The 18,124-nt window shown below is 29.4% G+C and overlaps 1 protein-coding gene across 1 annotated transcript; it reads right to left on the bottom strand.

Moving 5' to 3' along the window:
- Positions 1-578: 578 nt before the first annotated feature.
- Positions 579-10,486, bottom strand: LOC143067250 (tumor necrosis factor ligand superfamily member 10-like). Its single transcript, XM_076240357.1, has 5 exons — positions 10,354-10,486; positions 5,493-5,904; positions 4,531-4,564; positions 3,892-3,993; positions 579-1,965 (listed from the first exon to the last, which is right to left on the bottom strand). The coding sequence occupies exons 2-5, from the start codon at positions 5,868-5,870 to the stop codon at positions 1,565-1,567; spliced, it is 915 nt and encodes a 304-aa protein (XP_076096472.1). The 5' UTR covers positions 5,871-5,904; positions 10,354-10,486; the 3' UTR covers positions 579-1,564.
- Between the last annotated feature and the right edge of the window lie 7,638 nt (positions 10,487-18,124).

Genomic DNA, 18,124 nt, shown 5'->3' with positions numbered 1-18,124 from the left:
AGCACACAGTCTTTTGCTTCGCATATTTCTGTCATATTTTCACAACTTCATGATACAGTCTTATACTGAGCATTGATACAAAAACATTATAAGACCACACAAATATTTTGTATGAATATGAATATTGTATAAGGAAAAAAATAAAATTAGAATTTAAACCATTCAGGTATCCTCATTTCCAGTTTAAAGACAAGGAGAATTGCACTAAATATTAAGTTGAAGTATATTTTTTTGAATTTAAAACATAACACTAGTACATTTTATAAGATAAACCTGTATCACCTGTTGCAAGAAGGTAGGTGTCAAAACACTTATAACTTGTACAAAAACCCTGTACAAATTATAATTTATGTTGTGTACAAGTTGTAATGTTGTACAAATTATAATTTGTACAGAATTTTTGTACAAGTTATCAGTGTTTAATGACCTGCTGAGCAAATGGATGATGCGAGCACACAGTCTTTTGCTTCGCATATTTCTGTCATATTTTCACAACTTCATGATACAGTCTTATACTGAGCATTGATACAAAAACATTATAAGACCACACAAATATTTTGTATGAATATGAATATTGTATAAAACATCTCAATTTAGTTAAATATATAAGTTTTAATACAATTGTGTTAAAACATTTAAGGAAAAACATTTTGAGTTTGATTGCATATTTTTGCATACGACAAATGGTGTTTGTATCGAAAGGAAATTTGCTAGCACTATGGTGTATTAAACTTAAAATAATCATAATTTCTTATTTGCTCAGCATATATCTTGAGCTATTACAATGAGTACAATAAGTAAATATGATAATAATTCAGTGTAAAAAGTTACATAAAGCTATTTATTGTATGCTAGTACATTAACAATCAAAGCAAAACAAATTAGTAGGCTATTAAAAATATACAATGTCACAAATGTGTATGTGTATTTCCTGTTTAAATATAGTAAAATATAATAAGAGATCTTGCTTGGAGTTACACATTTTTTCAGTGAATTCAAGTGTTCCTCTTTATTTGCAGAAGTTGAACTCAGCTCTTAATAAGACAAATTATATTTTAATAAGGTATTTGAAGTTGCAGGCCCGGAATATTTCAATAAGCATTATTTTTGTTATAATATTTCATGTTTTCAGGCATCAAATAAAGGAGGAGAAAATTTTAAACAGGTTATTTAAACAGGAAATATACCATGTGACCATAAAACATGTTATATGGAATGAGTAACAACCAACACTAATGTAAGTCAAGCACTTTAAAAAGGAAAACACAAACAAAAAAATCTAATCAACACAAACTCAAAATCTAAATATGGCACTGCTTATTAGTCAAGTTACAAAAACAATCATTTCTAATTCTTTTGTTCAAAGTAATTCACTTGTCACAACTGTCTCAACTTACAATATGTTTAAATATTTTATCTAAATTTTTCAATTAGGAAAAAAAAAAATAATGAAAAAAAATCCTTAATTTTCCCCAAACAAAGAAAATTCTAAAGGCATTAAAAAACTTTGATTGTCAATCCAAAATATCTTTAATGAATACCCCCACTTGAAAATAAATAGAAGCTAAATGATATGAAGTCCAAAATAACTCTTCGACTCTGCTTTGTCAAGAATAGCTGGATCACTGACTTTCACCATTAATCTGTCCTTTGCGTTGAAATTAAAGACTGCTCCAATATAACTTGTTGATTGTGTGCTTGAACCCTGGAATTTACAACGAGTGCGGCTGTTTTCCAACAATTTGTCTGGTTGTCCTGTTAGAGGAGTTTTGTACAGGTAGTGGCAAAGACTTTTGGTCTGATCTTGTTTGGCAGCACTGAAGTCCAGTGTGACCTGGGAGTAGACATAATAATATCCTGGTTTGCCAATGACAAACTGACCATTACTATAGGTGACGTTATCTTTAAAGTGGAGACCTTTTTCATTTCCATTCATCTTCCAGTTAACTTTATGGTTAACACCATCTATGAAACACAAAAAGAATATGGTTAATTTAATGTCCCTATAAAAAGCACCAGATTTGCAGAACTATGTCATTTTCATTGTTCAACACCGTATAGTTGCCTATAATTACTTTCATCTTTGTCATTTGAACTTTGATGGATAATTACCACATTTCTTTTATTTTCATATCAAGTGATTGATAAATTTGCAGATAAATTTTAAAGTGTAATAATTTCTTTTATAACATTTCTTAACTAAAAACATAACTCTAATAATTTAAGTCAAAGGGCAAAAGTTAAAAGTACCGATATGTCTATCAAAGCATACAAATCTAATCTGCTAATTATCTGTGCACCATATATCAGCTCAATATCTAGGGTAAGCACTTCATTCTTAAAATGTACACACAGTCAAGAAGCATTCAATACTTATAATTACATTTTTTCGCTATGATCACTAAAACAGAATTATAATCAAGTTTTTTCTTTTATTTACCTGTGCACTTTATTGTGAAAACGTGTGTCATCAAGAATGTTACAATTCATTTCGAAATGATTGTTAATTTCAGAATGACTTGAGATTAATGTTAGCCAATCAAAATTATGTATTATAATGAAGCATACATCTAATGTAATTATTAAGTGGTAACTAGCATTGTGTACATGTATCACAACATATGGTTGAGGCAAAGTAAGAGAACAGAAAAGAAAAAATCAGCAATTTTTATGGTTAAATACAGGGGCATAACTCATGAACAGTAAAAGTGAAGCCACCCAATTTTGAACTTGATCTGTATTATGTGGTAATAAGCATTGTATAGTATACAAGTTTCATATAATTTGGTTGAGGCAAACTAAAGTAAGGGAATAAAAAACGAAAAATTCAGCAATTTTTCTATTTGTAAAGGGGTATAACTCTAATAGTTATAATGAAGCCACCAACATTCAAACCTGATCAGTGGCTTGTGGTAATAACTATTGCGAACCCTATGCTAGTTTTCCATAGATTCTCCTGCAAGTTACCTGTCGATTTAAACTTTTGTAAGTTCTATTGTCCCATTGAACAAATACAACAGGTATTGTTCTCTGAGTAGTTTATTCACTGGGACCTTTAAATTTCTTCCAAGAGAAATCTATCACTCATTGATTAATTTACCTGCACAAAAAATTAAACTGTCAATGATGAAAAAATACTTATACCAATACTAAGTAAGGACTCACAAAACTGCATGTGGTGTTGTATTTATTCAATACCAATAACTCGTTTCTAATGTGTTCAATATTAATACTGATTCAAAAATTAAAAGTTGATTTCTGATCAAATATTCAATATTCTTGTGTGTTTGATGAATAAAAATTTGAATATTATTATTTTTAAATTAAGGTCTTCATAAACATAAGTCTATAAATGAACAACAACAAAAACATGCAAATTCATTGGAAAATACTAAAAAATGTGTCTAAAATAAACTTTTTATTATTAAACCAGATTTTATATTGAACAGCTTGAAAATATATTAATGATATATTGAATTAATACAATATTGCATACAGTTTATGTGAGTTTATAGAAGTATTACAATAAAAAAGAAGATAATTTTTTGGTCAGGAAAATTAATCAATGAGTGATAGATTTCTCTTGGAAGAAATTTAAAGGTCCCATCAAATAAACTATGACGTTAAACTATTATATAAAGCAGGGGCATACAAATGTTGGATTGGGGAACATAAATAAAAAGATAGTGTATATTCCCTGGCAACACAGTGACAAGAGTGTGATTAATTTTAGCTACCATTACAAAGGATTTAAATTGATCTATCAGGAAACTCGAATCATCTAGCATAGACTGTATTCAAGCATTTGTCATATGTGTGCACTTTTTTTTGTGTTGTTATAAGATCATAGGACAGTACCTATTCACCGCTTACTATATTTTCCTAACTTACCTGGACTTGTATTTGCTATACCAGCTACCCTCCCTATAACTCTTGGTTCAAAGTCATCCACCTTACTGTTACAAGCTGCCTGAAGTTCCTGTGTGTTCATTGCTGTAAAACACTCACATTATTAATCATTGTTGCAATATTGGTAAACATATAATATTTATTATGTATGAATTGTAAAATCTAAGACTTGCATAACTTATTAATGTAAAAATGAACAGAGACAAAACCAGTAGCCAACCGTTTATAACTCTTTCAATATTGGCTGTTGATAGTCATAATGTTGATGATCTTGCTGCAACATTCCATACACATGTATAAGCTCCATCTATTAAACTTTGTTTTCTTGAATATATCCAACATGTACAGGGGCGGATCCACCCATTTTAAAAAGGGGGAGTTCCAACAATATGCTCCCATTCAAATGCATTGATTGGCCAAAAAAAAGGGGGGTTACAACCCCTGGAACCCCCCTGGATCCACCAATGATGTATATTTCCTTTCAGTATTTAAAGTAAAATACTGTTTACACTTATTTTTGATAACATTTATAAATACATGTAATAACTTGTCTTGTCAACAATATAGAACTGGACTAAGAATTTTTCAACTTCAGTTTTATGCTTTTGCAAAGATACATACCTGATGCTTTCATAGCATGCTTCCTTTCAACATACTGTAAAATAAAAATAAAACTATATATTATTATTTTTTAGAAGTGGATATTCTTTAGTTTGTTATTGCATTATTCTGTAAGATAACAAGATAATATCGCTGACTTTTGTCTTAAATATTTACCTATGGTCTTCAAATCTTATGCTAACAATTAACAAACTGTAAAAACAAAGTTAATAACTTGATCAGAGGAGACACTTTAATCAGACAAGAACAGCAGCTTCAATTAAGCAGAAATTTTAAACAAATAGTTTGTGTAAGTCAATTGTTATTTTGTAAAGGCTGTTTCCCATATTTAATTTTATTGTTTGAATAATGTTTGTTTAGTCAAATATGAAAATATTCCTATCACAAGCGTCATTTGAACTTTTAAAGTGACTAAAATAATATGATTGAAGAAAAGTAATTTTTTTTAACAATTAAGGAATGACCGTAAACCAAATAACCGACAGCAGGTTATATTAAAGTGTGCAACACATTTTTTATGTTATTTCGAATAGACAGAAAAAATATTGCAGTCATTCCTTATAATTTAATTCTAAATTCTGTTTTAAACCGGTGTAAATCATGAAAAAAACATTGACGTCACATGCCAAATTATGTCTATGAGCTGATAGACATAACACTGTCAGCCAATCAGAAGACGTGTTACACCCAAAATTTAATTATTTCAGGATCAAAAAATTACTTTCATCATACCCCCTTCACTGACAACAACAAATCATTTTCTTTTCCAAATGGTTTTTAGGATAGGGTTTTCAAAAAGGACATAATGAAAGTGGTTACATTCAATGATCTTGTGATATCTGCATACATTTCATACATTAATTACACCTGTTGAAAGATTTTTCATTTAACTCTGGAGGCTTGAAAATTATATGGACTTTTACTTAAGACATGTATTCAGATTGAATTACATTATTGCTTACCAATTCCATCAGTTTATCCAAGTTTTGACCCTCATCTGCACAACAAATCTCCTTTCCATTTTCTTCTCTCTTAGAAAATTGTCTGAAATTGATTGGGTCATCATCAGGGTGGATGGATACCTCATCACAAGGCAGACAAAATGTCTTGGATGGGTTGATAATCACTCTCTGGGATTTATCCTTCACAAAAAAGGCAATGATGAAAATCAAGATGGCCAGTAAGAAGACATTGAGAATCCCAAGGAGAATGGTCAGAGTGGTCTTCTTCATGTACTTTCCTCCTGATGACTCTTTTCCTTTATCTTTATCTTTAGGCGGTAGCATTTTTTCTTGCTCCTCTCCTTGTGCTGTACCACTAGTTCCAGCGTTCTCTGCCATTATTGATATTGACAGTGTTTTACACTATCAAGTTCTACAATATTAAACACTTATTGTAATTGATAGTCTAGTCATTATGAGTTAGACTAACTTTATTTACACCTTTGGAGACTCTTAAAAATGTCAATGTCTTACAGGAAGATACAATTCGAATAACTAAAACAATAACCTGATTTTTAAAATTTAACATGTTTAATAATATAAGTATGAAAAGCTTTCTTTCTAAAGAATTCTTTATACCTCAACAGCCTTTTGTCTTAAGATTTCTGACTTTCAGCATGGATATTTTTTTTTATCTAAATACACACATAGCAGTTTATGTAAATAGAAACTACTGTAGTCATTGTAAATGAAATGTAATGGTCTACATTGGTTCTTTCATTTTTACATGTATATAAACAATAAGTCATATTTTGTTCAGCTAACAAGGATATAACTCATGATATTTCAACTCCTGGACCTCCAATTTCTAACTTACTGCAACAAGGAAACACAAACATTTTAGGCCTTCTAATAGAAAAGATTTTATTGGCTAATTAATTATGTGAAATGTTATTTACTGTTTATAAATTGGGGAAAAACAAATGACATTAGTGCAGTTTACGGAAGAATCTAAAGAGTTAACATGGTTAACTTAATATGTCTTTTTATATTAAAGATTCATTTGAATTTCCACTGAGCGCAATACAGAGAAGTTTTGAGTCTTTGTACTGTAATTTTTTTTATGCCCCAATTATGGACACTATGTTTTCTGGTCTGTGCGTCTGTCTGTCTGTTCGTCCGTCGTACCGTTTGTTCATTTGTCTGTCCCACTTTAGGTTAAAGTTTTTGGTCAAGGTAGTTTTTGATAAAGTTGAAGTCCAATCTACTTGAAACTTAGTACACATGTTCCTTATGATATGATCTTTCTAATTCTAATGCCAAATTAGAGATTTTACCCCATTTTCACGGTCCACTAAACATAGAAAATGATAGTGCAGATGGGGCATCCGTGTACTTAGGACAAATTTTCTTGTTACTTTTAATTATCTGTTGAATTGACAACATGAATTTGTACCAAATTGTCTATTCTATTTACAAAATGTACAATCCCTTTTTAGACACATCTTTTAAACATATTTCAAATGTCACAAAATTGAAATAAATAACCACTGCAAGTCCTGTAGATTTGTCAGTGCAGAATTTTTGTTCATCAAGGTCAGTGCAGCTTTTTATTGAAGAATCAGAACTCAACACCACCATGTAATCATACATAAAAATCAAAGCGCTGTAAGCGTTGAAGGCAGTTAACCAAAAACCAGGCAAACGCAATTATGTGCAGTGGCGGATCCAGAAATTTTCATAAGCGGGGGCCAATTGCCTGTCAAACAGGGGACCTGCTCCAGTCATGCTTCAGTGATTCCCTATATAATCAACCAAATATTTTCTCAAAAATGGAAAGGGGGGGCCACTGAAAAACCCTCTAAATCCGCCTCTGATGTGGCATTAAACATTCATATATTGTACATTTATGTTTATCTAATGAATTAATTATTAAGGCAAATAATTTATATGTTATCAAGGTTTCAATAGCAATGAATATATAAATGTATATTTTTTATGGTGAGTCTGCAGTGGTACAAGTTCACAATGATTGTAGTTGTTCTAGTTGGTAGTTAACGTTGGTTTTAGTTGACTGTTAGTAGTACGTGTTGACTTAGTACGAACATGTAATAGTATGAATGGACTGGTTTCCCTGTAAAGAAAACTGAGTATGTGTTCTATAGTACAATAGTTATGCGACACAAATCAGACAAATGTTCACTACTACAAGGATCAAAGGTGAGGTCTGACTGACCTGCTCATAGTAAATGTAAATGATTTGTTATATTGTCCCATACATGAATATATATGGTTTAGGGGTGGGGATCTCGAGGGTTTTCAAGTTCTCAAACAGGAAGGGATAGGATGACCCCAGGGACTTCCCCTATATTTCATTTGATTTGTTATATTGTCCCATACATGAATATATATGGTTTAGGGGTGGGGATCTCATCGGTTTCCAAGTTCTCAAACAGGAGGGGGTAGGGGGACTCCCCCTATATTTCATTTAATTAGTTATATTGACCCATACATGAATATATATTGTTTAGGGGTGGGGATCTCGACCGTTTCGTAAGTTCCCAAACAGGAGGGGGTGGGTCACCCCATGGACTCCCCTTATATTTCATTTGATTAGTTATATATATAGTCCCAAACATGAATGTATATGGTTGAGAGGTCATCCGTTTCAAAGTAATATCAAACAGGAGGGGGTAGAGTGGCCCAAAGGACGCCACCTATATATCATATGATTTGCCTACATTCAGGTAGTTATTTGTGAAAATAAAGTAAGAATCTTCCAGCTACTTTAACCAGGAACATATATATGTTAGATATAGTGACTATATTTCTTTCTTTTACATATATCTTTTGGTTTTCAATTCTAGTGTTTATATTCATTTACCATGCATTGTTGTATTTTGTCACCTGCCTGGATTCGCCAAAAACCCTGAATTACCCTTATCCGCTTCCAGAATCGGATCCGAAATTGTAATTGTCTTTTCACGGCAGCCATTGTCATTGTTTTCCAATGTTGTTTTTGTCAGTCAGATACGATTTTACTCGTATTAACACATTTTTTTTCGGCGATTTTCTGTATATACATGTAGCTAGCGATTGAACAAAATTGACATCGCTGTCATGAATAATAATGATTAAAATAAGTTTTGAGATCGTTGATTTGGTGACTTTGGCGAAAAGGTTTGCAAAGCTATTTTTTATTTTCTTTCAAGTGGAACTGCATGAGACTACTATAACTGTGATATAGTTGTCTCAGAGTGGAAGGCCTGTCGGGCGTGGCTAGTAACCAATTCGAAAGTGGAAGGTCGCGGACCTCGGACCACAGCTAATTTGAACCCCTGCCTCCAAATTGAAAAGATACGAATTTCGTCTTCTAATTTGAAATTGCCGCCAACAGCATGAACAGTTGAACTTATAAATAATAGACTACTGACGTAGTTGTACTACGTATTGACGACAAACAATATTCCTACGACTTTTGCCTTTTGGGAAATCTTAACAACTTGTCTTAAAAGATTTTCGGCGACGAAATATTTAGTACAATTGTTTTTTGACATCTTAGCCAAAAGCACAGGCGATAATAAACTACATAAGAATTCCTAATGAGCACTACTTCCTATGTGCAACTTCATAACTTTTGGAAAAATCGACGATCATTCAACGCTTTTATGGTAATATTTTTTATATTCTAGAATAAAAAGTATTAAAAAAGTGTTCAATTAGTTATATATAACATAGTAGCCAGCTAGATAATAACAATGGCAAGTATTTCAGCATTTTTTGGGTAGACCACAAATCTAGGGTGCTCGCATAATGCAGATTAACTGCATAAAAATGAATAATTGTCAAAGCCATCATTTTCATTTATTACTGTGCTTATTCCGTAGGCTTTGTCCTATAACAATACAAAATTATACCAATTTCAAACATAGTTTTTTTCTAAATTGCAGTTTGATGTTGTTTTGTATACTGTCTTTTGGTCTTTCTCTGTTTTTGTCAAGGCATAGTCGAAGGTAGGACAGAAAGTCACAGGACAAAAAGTTGCAGACAAAAAGTCACAGATGAAAAGTCACAGGACAATAGTCACAATTCAGCTTTGAGATTATGTTTCTTTCAACAAGAAAACACTTATTTTAAAAAAAAAATGTTTTGTACTTTTCTTGAACTTTAGTATGTAAAGCAACTTTGTAAACAAAATTTATATAAATATGATAAAACAAGAATGTGTCCATATAATTTTTGTAAACCACTTTACTTACATGGATGCCCCACTCACACTATGATTTTCGATGTTCAGTGGACCGTAAAATTTGAATTAAAACTCTAATTTGACATTAAAATTAGAAAGATCATATAATAGGGAACTTGTATACTAAGTTTAAAGTTGATTTGGCTTCAACTTCGCCAAAAACTACTACCAGGGCATTAGCCAAAAATATACCAGAAAACTTTGAAAAAAATTATACCAAAGTGAAAGTATATATTTTTTTTGATACTCAAAGTTCCAGTTAATGTATGAACAGCCCTTTCACTAAATTTTCTAGATTCCAATAGTTATTTCATAAAGTTATAAGCGCATTTTTTAGCATTTCCCATAAATTTTTATCATGAAATTTGGCAATTGTGCGATATTAATTCAGTGTTAAAAAATTACCTTCTTTTGTATTTCTTCTTGAAAACTAGTTGCAAATGTATTTAATTTTAAGGTTAGGTATGCAGGATGAATTGACAAGAATCGTCAAACATAACTTTGAATTGCATCAAAACTCGAAAAAAGTCCAAAATCGAAAACGAAAGTAGATTTTTTTCAGTTAAGCATTTTTAAACAGCTTCGTTGATATCTATTGGTAAATTAAATTAATAATATAGAAATTAAAATCACCTGTTTTACTTGTATGATATAACGACGTATCAATGGTTCTTCTATTAAATATTTCGATTGTTGGAATTTTGGAAATTTGAGATTTTGATCTACAGGTTTATGTCCCTTGATTATCGGAAATTGTAGTTTCGGCACTAAGTACGGATAGAACACGTATAGAATACGAAATAATATTCGAGAACAATTGAAGTTTATATGTGGATGGAGGAAATACACATATCAAATATATATTTTTTCGATTTTATTTAGAAAATATTAGTTAAAGACTGTTTCATAAACGTTTTAAGATAATATGTTGTAATAGATATTTGTAAGATGTATGATAGAAATGTTATCCAAATGTTTGTTAGTGATATTTGAGTGAAGCACATGTTTGATATGAAAAAGAAATATTTTATAAATATTTTTACATAATATTTCTAATTGATATCTGTAAGATGTACGACAAATGTTTTTCTAATAAAATTGAGAATGGAAATGGGGAATGTGCCAAAGAGACAACAACCCGACCATAGAAAAAAAAACAACAGCAGAAGGTCACCAACAGGTCTTCAATGTAGCTAGAAATTCCCGCACCCGGAGGCGTCCTTCAGCTGGCCCCTAAACAAATATATACTAGTTCAGTGATAATGAACGCCATACTAATTTCCAAATTGTACACAAGAAACTAAATATAAAGGAATACAAGACTAACAAAGGCCAGAGGCTCCCGACTTGGAACAGGCGCAAAAATGCGGCGGAGTTAAACGTGTTTGTGAGATCTCAACCCTCCCCCTATACCTCTAGCCAATGTAGAAAAGTAAACGCATAACAATACGCACATTAAAATTCAGTTCAAGAGAAGTCCGAGTCTAATGTTTGTAAGTGATATTTGTGTGAAGCCCATATTTGATATGAAAAAGGAAATATTTTTTATATAATTTATAATGAGATTAACATGAATGTCTCCTCATTTTTGATAGAAAAGTTTTAACAATTCTAATCTAACTTAGATAAAAATTCCAATCAAGTCAAAAGAAAAATTATCTAGCGAATAACGATTGTGTTTGAAGAGCATTGACACAGTAAAAAACTCAAATGATAAAGTCATACCAAATAGGACTACAATAATCTGTGCCTAGAACTAGAAAATTCTTTGTATATTGCCTAATTCAAAGTTTTTAAAACAGTGTTTATAAAAAAATATCATTGATATTTCATGACAATAAAGAAATATAAGCCAACATTGTGCCAACAATATGCCAACGTATTAGGTTCTTATCACCCCCCCCCCCCCTTTATACCACATAATTGAAAATTTATTTTTTAAATTATTCCAACGTTCTAACAAAAAACATGTGCTCTTCATTCTCTTTATCTAACATTTTCAAATCTGTGTTGTCATTTAAATGTATTTACCTAAATGATTGAATAATTTTATGCACTAACAAAAAATATTTAAAACCAGCCCAAAAACAACAAATACAATTTGAATATACTTCCGTTTTTTTCGGGTTTTTTTTTCAAATCCACAAATCTTTGACACGAGTAAATTTTCTAGCTCTCCAATTGATAATTGAGAAACTGCTGAATATATTTATTATAATATTTGCCAGTAGATTATAATAGATAATTGGTAGAATTAAAAGTGGGCAAACCAGGAGTAAACCGTATACCCAATTTTATGAAAAGTTGATGCTTTATAAGTCAACTCATAAAATCTGGTTTACTCCTGGTTTGCCCACTTTTAATTCTACCAATTATCTATTAGTTATGAAAACAAAAAAGACAAAAGGTTTAATGAGCATACAATTGTATAGTCTGTTCCAACTTAGGTAAATAGTTTGTAAGTGTTTTCCAAATATTCAGGTTGTTTTATTGTATAGCAAAATTATAAAAAAAATCAAATATTTTTTCTCAGTAATTTAATATCAATTCAATCAATTAATTCAACATACATATACAGCAAATAACTAAAAAATGATATTGACTTATAAAAGTGTCTTTGTGTTCATTAGTTTCTGAATGATTTTCATTTATACACTGAGTACTCTTTTATTGCAAACTTTATCTAATAGATTAATTAATTTTATAAATGCATTGCATAAGGAAACCAGGAAATCAATTAAGCACAGAAAAGTAAATAAGGGCACTACATGTAAAATGATGAGAAATACAATCTTTTATATATACGTAACAAAAAATTTAATATATTTGCAAAGTCACAATTAACAATAATTCACTTCATTGTTCAGTTCAAATGGAGAAGATGGGATGTTGCGTTAGAGTAATCTACCACGTTGATGGGTCCTTGTTGGTATCTGTATATGAGTCTGGTGTCTATTACTCTGTATGGTCGTCTTTAAGGTGAGCGGGTTCCTCCTGCTGCATACTGGATAATGTTGCATTCTGTTAGTGCTTTTGTCTTCTTCAGTAGCTCAATGATCTCGTAGATGTTTGGGTGGGCGTGTTTGAGTCGCTTCTTATGTTTGCTGTGCCATCCTTCCAGGTGATTTGTGCATGGTGAGGGGTCCTTCTGTGTAATAGTGGTTCCATAGAAAGCGGTAGTTTTTAACCCAAAACTCTGTCACGTAATCTTTAAATGAACTTGTAGCGGGTATGTTTTCAGTTTCTCTATTGTCTTCTAAAGTGTTTAGCCAAACATCGTCAACAAGGTGGGGTGGTACAAGAGATACCAGTTGTACTGCGGCTCGTCGTATCAGTTAAGTAATGTCTTCATTTTCTTTATAATAGGACTGTAGTCAATATTTCTGTGCCTTTCGCCATATACACTGGGTAAAGTGGAAGAAGCAGCCTTTCACGGTTACCCCTGGACATACTGTCTGTTTTGCGTTGTTTGTTGCTGTTTCTTAGTCAATAGATAGTGTTTCTGGTTGAAGCTGTAACTGGTGTTGTTGATCAATGGCTACTGAACAGTTGCATTTATATTCTAGTTGTTAAATTTTATTGGATAATTTTATATCTTACTAAATTTTGAAACATTGTATTGTATTGAAATTTAAAAAAAAAATAAGTTGAGTAAATTTAAAGATATTTAAATGAGATTTATTCTATTTAGTCTTTAGTTTCATTATTTTACTTTTCACCTTTTTTTCAGAATGTACCAATAATTAAAAATATTTGTTGATAAATTGAAATATTTATTCATTTAAGTACACATTTTCCCTATTTTTTTTTAATAAAATACATTATCCTGCCAAATATATATGAAATATAGAATTTTTTTGCACATTTTCCTTGATTTAATAGCAGAATATAATATTCTTTTTAAATTTTACAGGTAAAATATAAGGTAAAAAATATGACTATAATTCAGAAATAAACTATAATTGTTAAAACAACAATTCCCTCTATGTTTACATATACATGTAATTAAAAGTGGGCAAACCAGGATGACAAAAAAATTCTATATTACATATATATTTTATATATATAAAAAACTTCCCATTTCTATGTATCAACATTTCAGCAGCGCCTGCATACGAAGTATATATCTCCCAGTTGATAAGAAATTCCAGGGCTTATATTTCCTATATAGAGGGTTGCTGCACACAGGGAAGCTATTAAACCAATAGTTACTAGGATTATAATTTAGTAGGCCAGTCGCTCGTTTCGTCTACATAAGACTCATCAGTGACGCTCATATCAAAATAATTATAAAGCCAAACAAGTACAAAGTTGAAGAGCATTGAGGATTCAAAATTTCAAAAAGTTGTTCCAAGTGGTGGTGTTGAAGTCATCCCTTTGTAAGTTTTATGGACGCCATCAAGAGGTGGTTGACCTTTATGAAACATCCGTCTCACAGATGATAACAGATATGTTCCTTATGTCAAAACTCAAATTCGGTATTGTTTTCCTGAATGTGACCTACCGAATTATACTTATTACCGGATTTGTAAAATGATAAGCAACAAGACAGGTGCCACATGTGGAGCAGGATCTAATTAATCTTCGGACCACAGGATAATGTATTTTATTTAAAAAAAATAGGGAAAATGTGTACTAAAATGAATAAATATTTCAATTTTTCAACAAATATTTTTAATTATTGGTACATTCTGAAAAAAAGGTGAAAAGTAAAATAATGAAACTAAAGATTAAATAGAATAAATCTCATTTAAATATCTTTAAATTTACTCAACTTAATTTTTTTTAAATTTCAATACAATACAATGTTTCAAAATTTAGTAAGATATAAAATTATCCAATAAAATTTAACAACTAGAATATAAATGCAACTGTTCAGTAGCCATTGATCAACAACACTTTGAAAAAAATACAGGTAAATCTTAGGTGAAATTCTAATTAACCTTGATTGTTATAAAAACAAATTATTTATCAAAACATCTATTGTTATTTGCAAGTGGGAATAGAAAGAATAGTATTTTTAAAAAGTGGGAATAGGAGGAAGACACCACTGAATAATATCAAAATTATGTTATTTCAATATAAAATCAAGATATTTAAAAATAATGCACTTTAAACATTCAGAACAAATATTTCCAGAAAATATGCTATTCACATGAGTAAAGCCAGACATATGATAATATCATGTCAAAAACATGTTTTTGAATGATATTTTGGTGACATTTTGCAATATATTTTAAAAATATTAATAAAATGTTTTTGTGTTACCTGAGGAAGCGCTTTTCTGGATTACCCCTAAGTGTGTACAAATTTAAGGGCCTAACTTTTACACAACAACACAACCAATCTTTGCAGTAGAGGCGGTTACTACAGTAGAGAAGCGATCAGCGGAAAATCTGTGTAAGCCTTCAAATAAACACAGGAGAAAAGAGACGGAAAGATACCAAAGTGAAATTCATGCTCATAATTCGAAACCGTGAATGAAAATGACATATCAAAAAGTAAATAACGACCAAAAGACAAAGTAATGATATACCAAACAAAACATAGGAAACTAAAGAATATAGTTTATAAGATATCTTATATAGTTTATAAGATATCTTATATAGTTTATAAGATATCTTATATAGTTTATAAGATATCTTATATAGTTTATCAGATATCTTATTTAATTGTCTTTATAAGATATCTCATAAACTATATAAGATATCTTATAAACTATATAAGATATCTTATATAAAAATTGTTTATAATATATCTCATATACTTTATAAGATATCTTATAAACTAAAAAAGATATCGTATAAACTAAATAAGATATCTCCTATAATATATAAGATATCTTATATAATTTCATTTTTATGAGATATCTTATATAATTTCATTTTTATGAGATATCTTATATATTATATGAGATATCTTATATATTATATAAGATATCTTTAATGTTTTATAAGATATCTTATAAACTATATAAAATATCTTATAAACTATATAAGATATCTTATAAACTATATAAGATATCTTATATAAAAATTGTTTATAATATATCTCATATACTTTATAAAATATCTTAAAATCTTTAGAAGATATCTTATAAAGTATATAAGATATCTTATAAACTATATAAGATATCTTACAAACTATATTAGATATCTTATAAACTATATAAGATATCTTATATAAAAATTGTTTATAATATATCTCATATACTTTATAAGATATCTTATAAACTTTAGGAGATATCTTATAGATTTATGAGATATCTTATAAACTAAATAAGATATCTCCTATAATATATAAAATATCTTATATAATTTCATTTTTATGAGATATCTTATATATTATATGAGATATCTTATATATTATATAAGATATCTTTAATGTTTTATAAGATATCTCCTAAAATTTATAAGATATCTTATAAACTATATAAGATATCTTATATAAAAATTGTTTATAATATATCTCATATACTTTATAAGATATCTTAAAATCTTTAGAAGATATCTTATAAAGTATATAAGATATCTTATAAAGTATATAAGATATCTTATAAAGTATATAAGATATCTTATAAAGTATATAAGATATCTTATAAATTTTAGGAGATATCTTATAAAACATTAAAGATATCTTATAAAACATTAAAGATATTTTATATAATATATAAGATATCTCATATAATATATAAGATATCTCATAAAAATGAAATTATATAAGATATCTTATATATTATAGGAGATATCTTATATATTATAGGAGATATCTTATTTAGTTTATAATATATCTTATATAGTTTATAAGATATCTTATTTAGTTTATAAGATATCTCCTAAAGTTTATAAGATATCTTATAAAGTATATAAGATATCTTATACAGTATATAAGATATCTTATAAAGTATATGAGATATCTTATAAACAATTTTTATATAAGATATCTTATATAGTTTATAAGATATCTTATATAGTTTATCAGATATCTTATATAATTGTCTTTATAAGATATCTCATAAACTATATAAGATATCTTATAAACTATATGAGATATCTTATTAGCTATATACGATATCTTATAAATTATATAAGATATCTTATATAAAAATTGTTTATAAGATATGTCATATACTTTATAAGATATCTCATAAACTTTAGAAGATATCTTATTAAGTATATAAGATATCATATAAACTTTATGAGATATCTTATATAACATTAAAGATATCTTATATAATATATGAGATTTCTTATAAAAATTTAATTATATAAGATATCTTATATATTAAGGAGATATCTTATATATTAAAGGAGATATCTTATATATTATATAAGATATCTTATATATATTATAGGAGATATCTTGAAATTCGAATAAATAGTAAAATGGCTTGCCACACACGGACCCGACCACATGCATTCATTGGGGTGGATTTTAGAATTTCATACGTTGGACTAAACGCATTCATCCCCGTTTTTAACTGTACTTAAACAGATGCAGCAGTTTCAACATGAGAGTGAATAAAAATTAGTTGGTGAGAAAATTCAAGCATTAGAAATTATGCAGAAGATACTATTGATCAATTGCTATTAGTCTACTCAAAATCAGATGATGAATATCAAACATTTTACAAAGAACTTTGTAAAGAATCATCAAACTCAGTAATATCATACTTCAACAGAAATTGGCACAATGGATTGATGGGCTGAACGATGGTATTAATCTTGGGAATCGCACAATCAACAGGCCTAGGATTGAAAGCATAAATGACAAAATAAAATCTGTGCTCCATCACTACTCCACATTACCAGATTTTGCTGAACACTTTCTGATAGCCTTAAATTCTTTGCGAACAGAAAGAGACCTCAAAGGCAACTTGAGTCGTATATATACTACATATGCGTGTAACGAAATCAGAGATCAATATTTTAATTAGATTGAAGAGAACTGTTAGAGCATTCTCAAATGATTCACCCATGCCAAGAAGTTGCCTCCGTTGAAATTCTGCAAATATCCTATGGAGCAAATTACAAGGATGATTAATATTTACCATTTGGTATAACGTATTCTAAACGACATGTACATGAAGGTCATAAATCAATTTGTTGAATGAAATCAAATCTTTAACTACTAATGGGTACCGTAGGAGGTCGTCCGGAATTTTTAGCGAGGATTTCTTGGCATGTGAATATAAATATCAAGAGTTGTGACACCATATGCTTGTGTAGATATCCTTAAACATTTTTCACTAAGGTCTGAAGTAAAATTTGAGCAGAAAGAGAGTGACGTTAAAGAAATTACATCGACAGCTTATTCTTAAATAAATATTTTTTGAAAAAATATATTTGATAATGTATATACAAATGTGTTTTCATGCTTTTAATTAATATCATAAATTTATAAA

Source organism: Mytilus galloprovincialis, chromosome 3 (assembly GCF_965363235.1).
Source record: "Mytilus galloprovincialis chromosome 3, xbMytGall1.hap1.1, whole genome shotgun sequence".
Lineage (NCBI taxonomy): Eukaryota > Metazoa > Mollusca > Bivalvia > Mytilida > Mytilidae > Mytilus > Mytilus galloprovincialis.
This window is presented reverse-complemented; position numbering and strand designations above follow the sequence as displayed.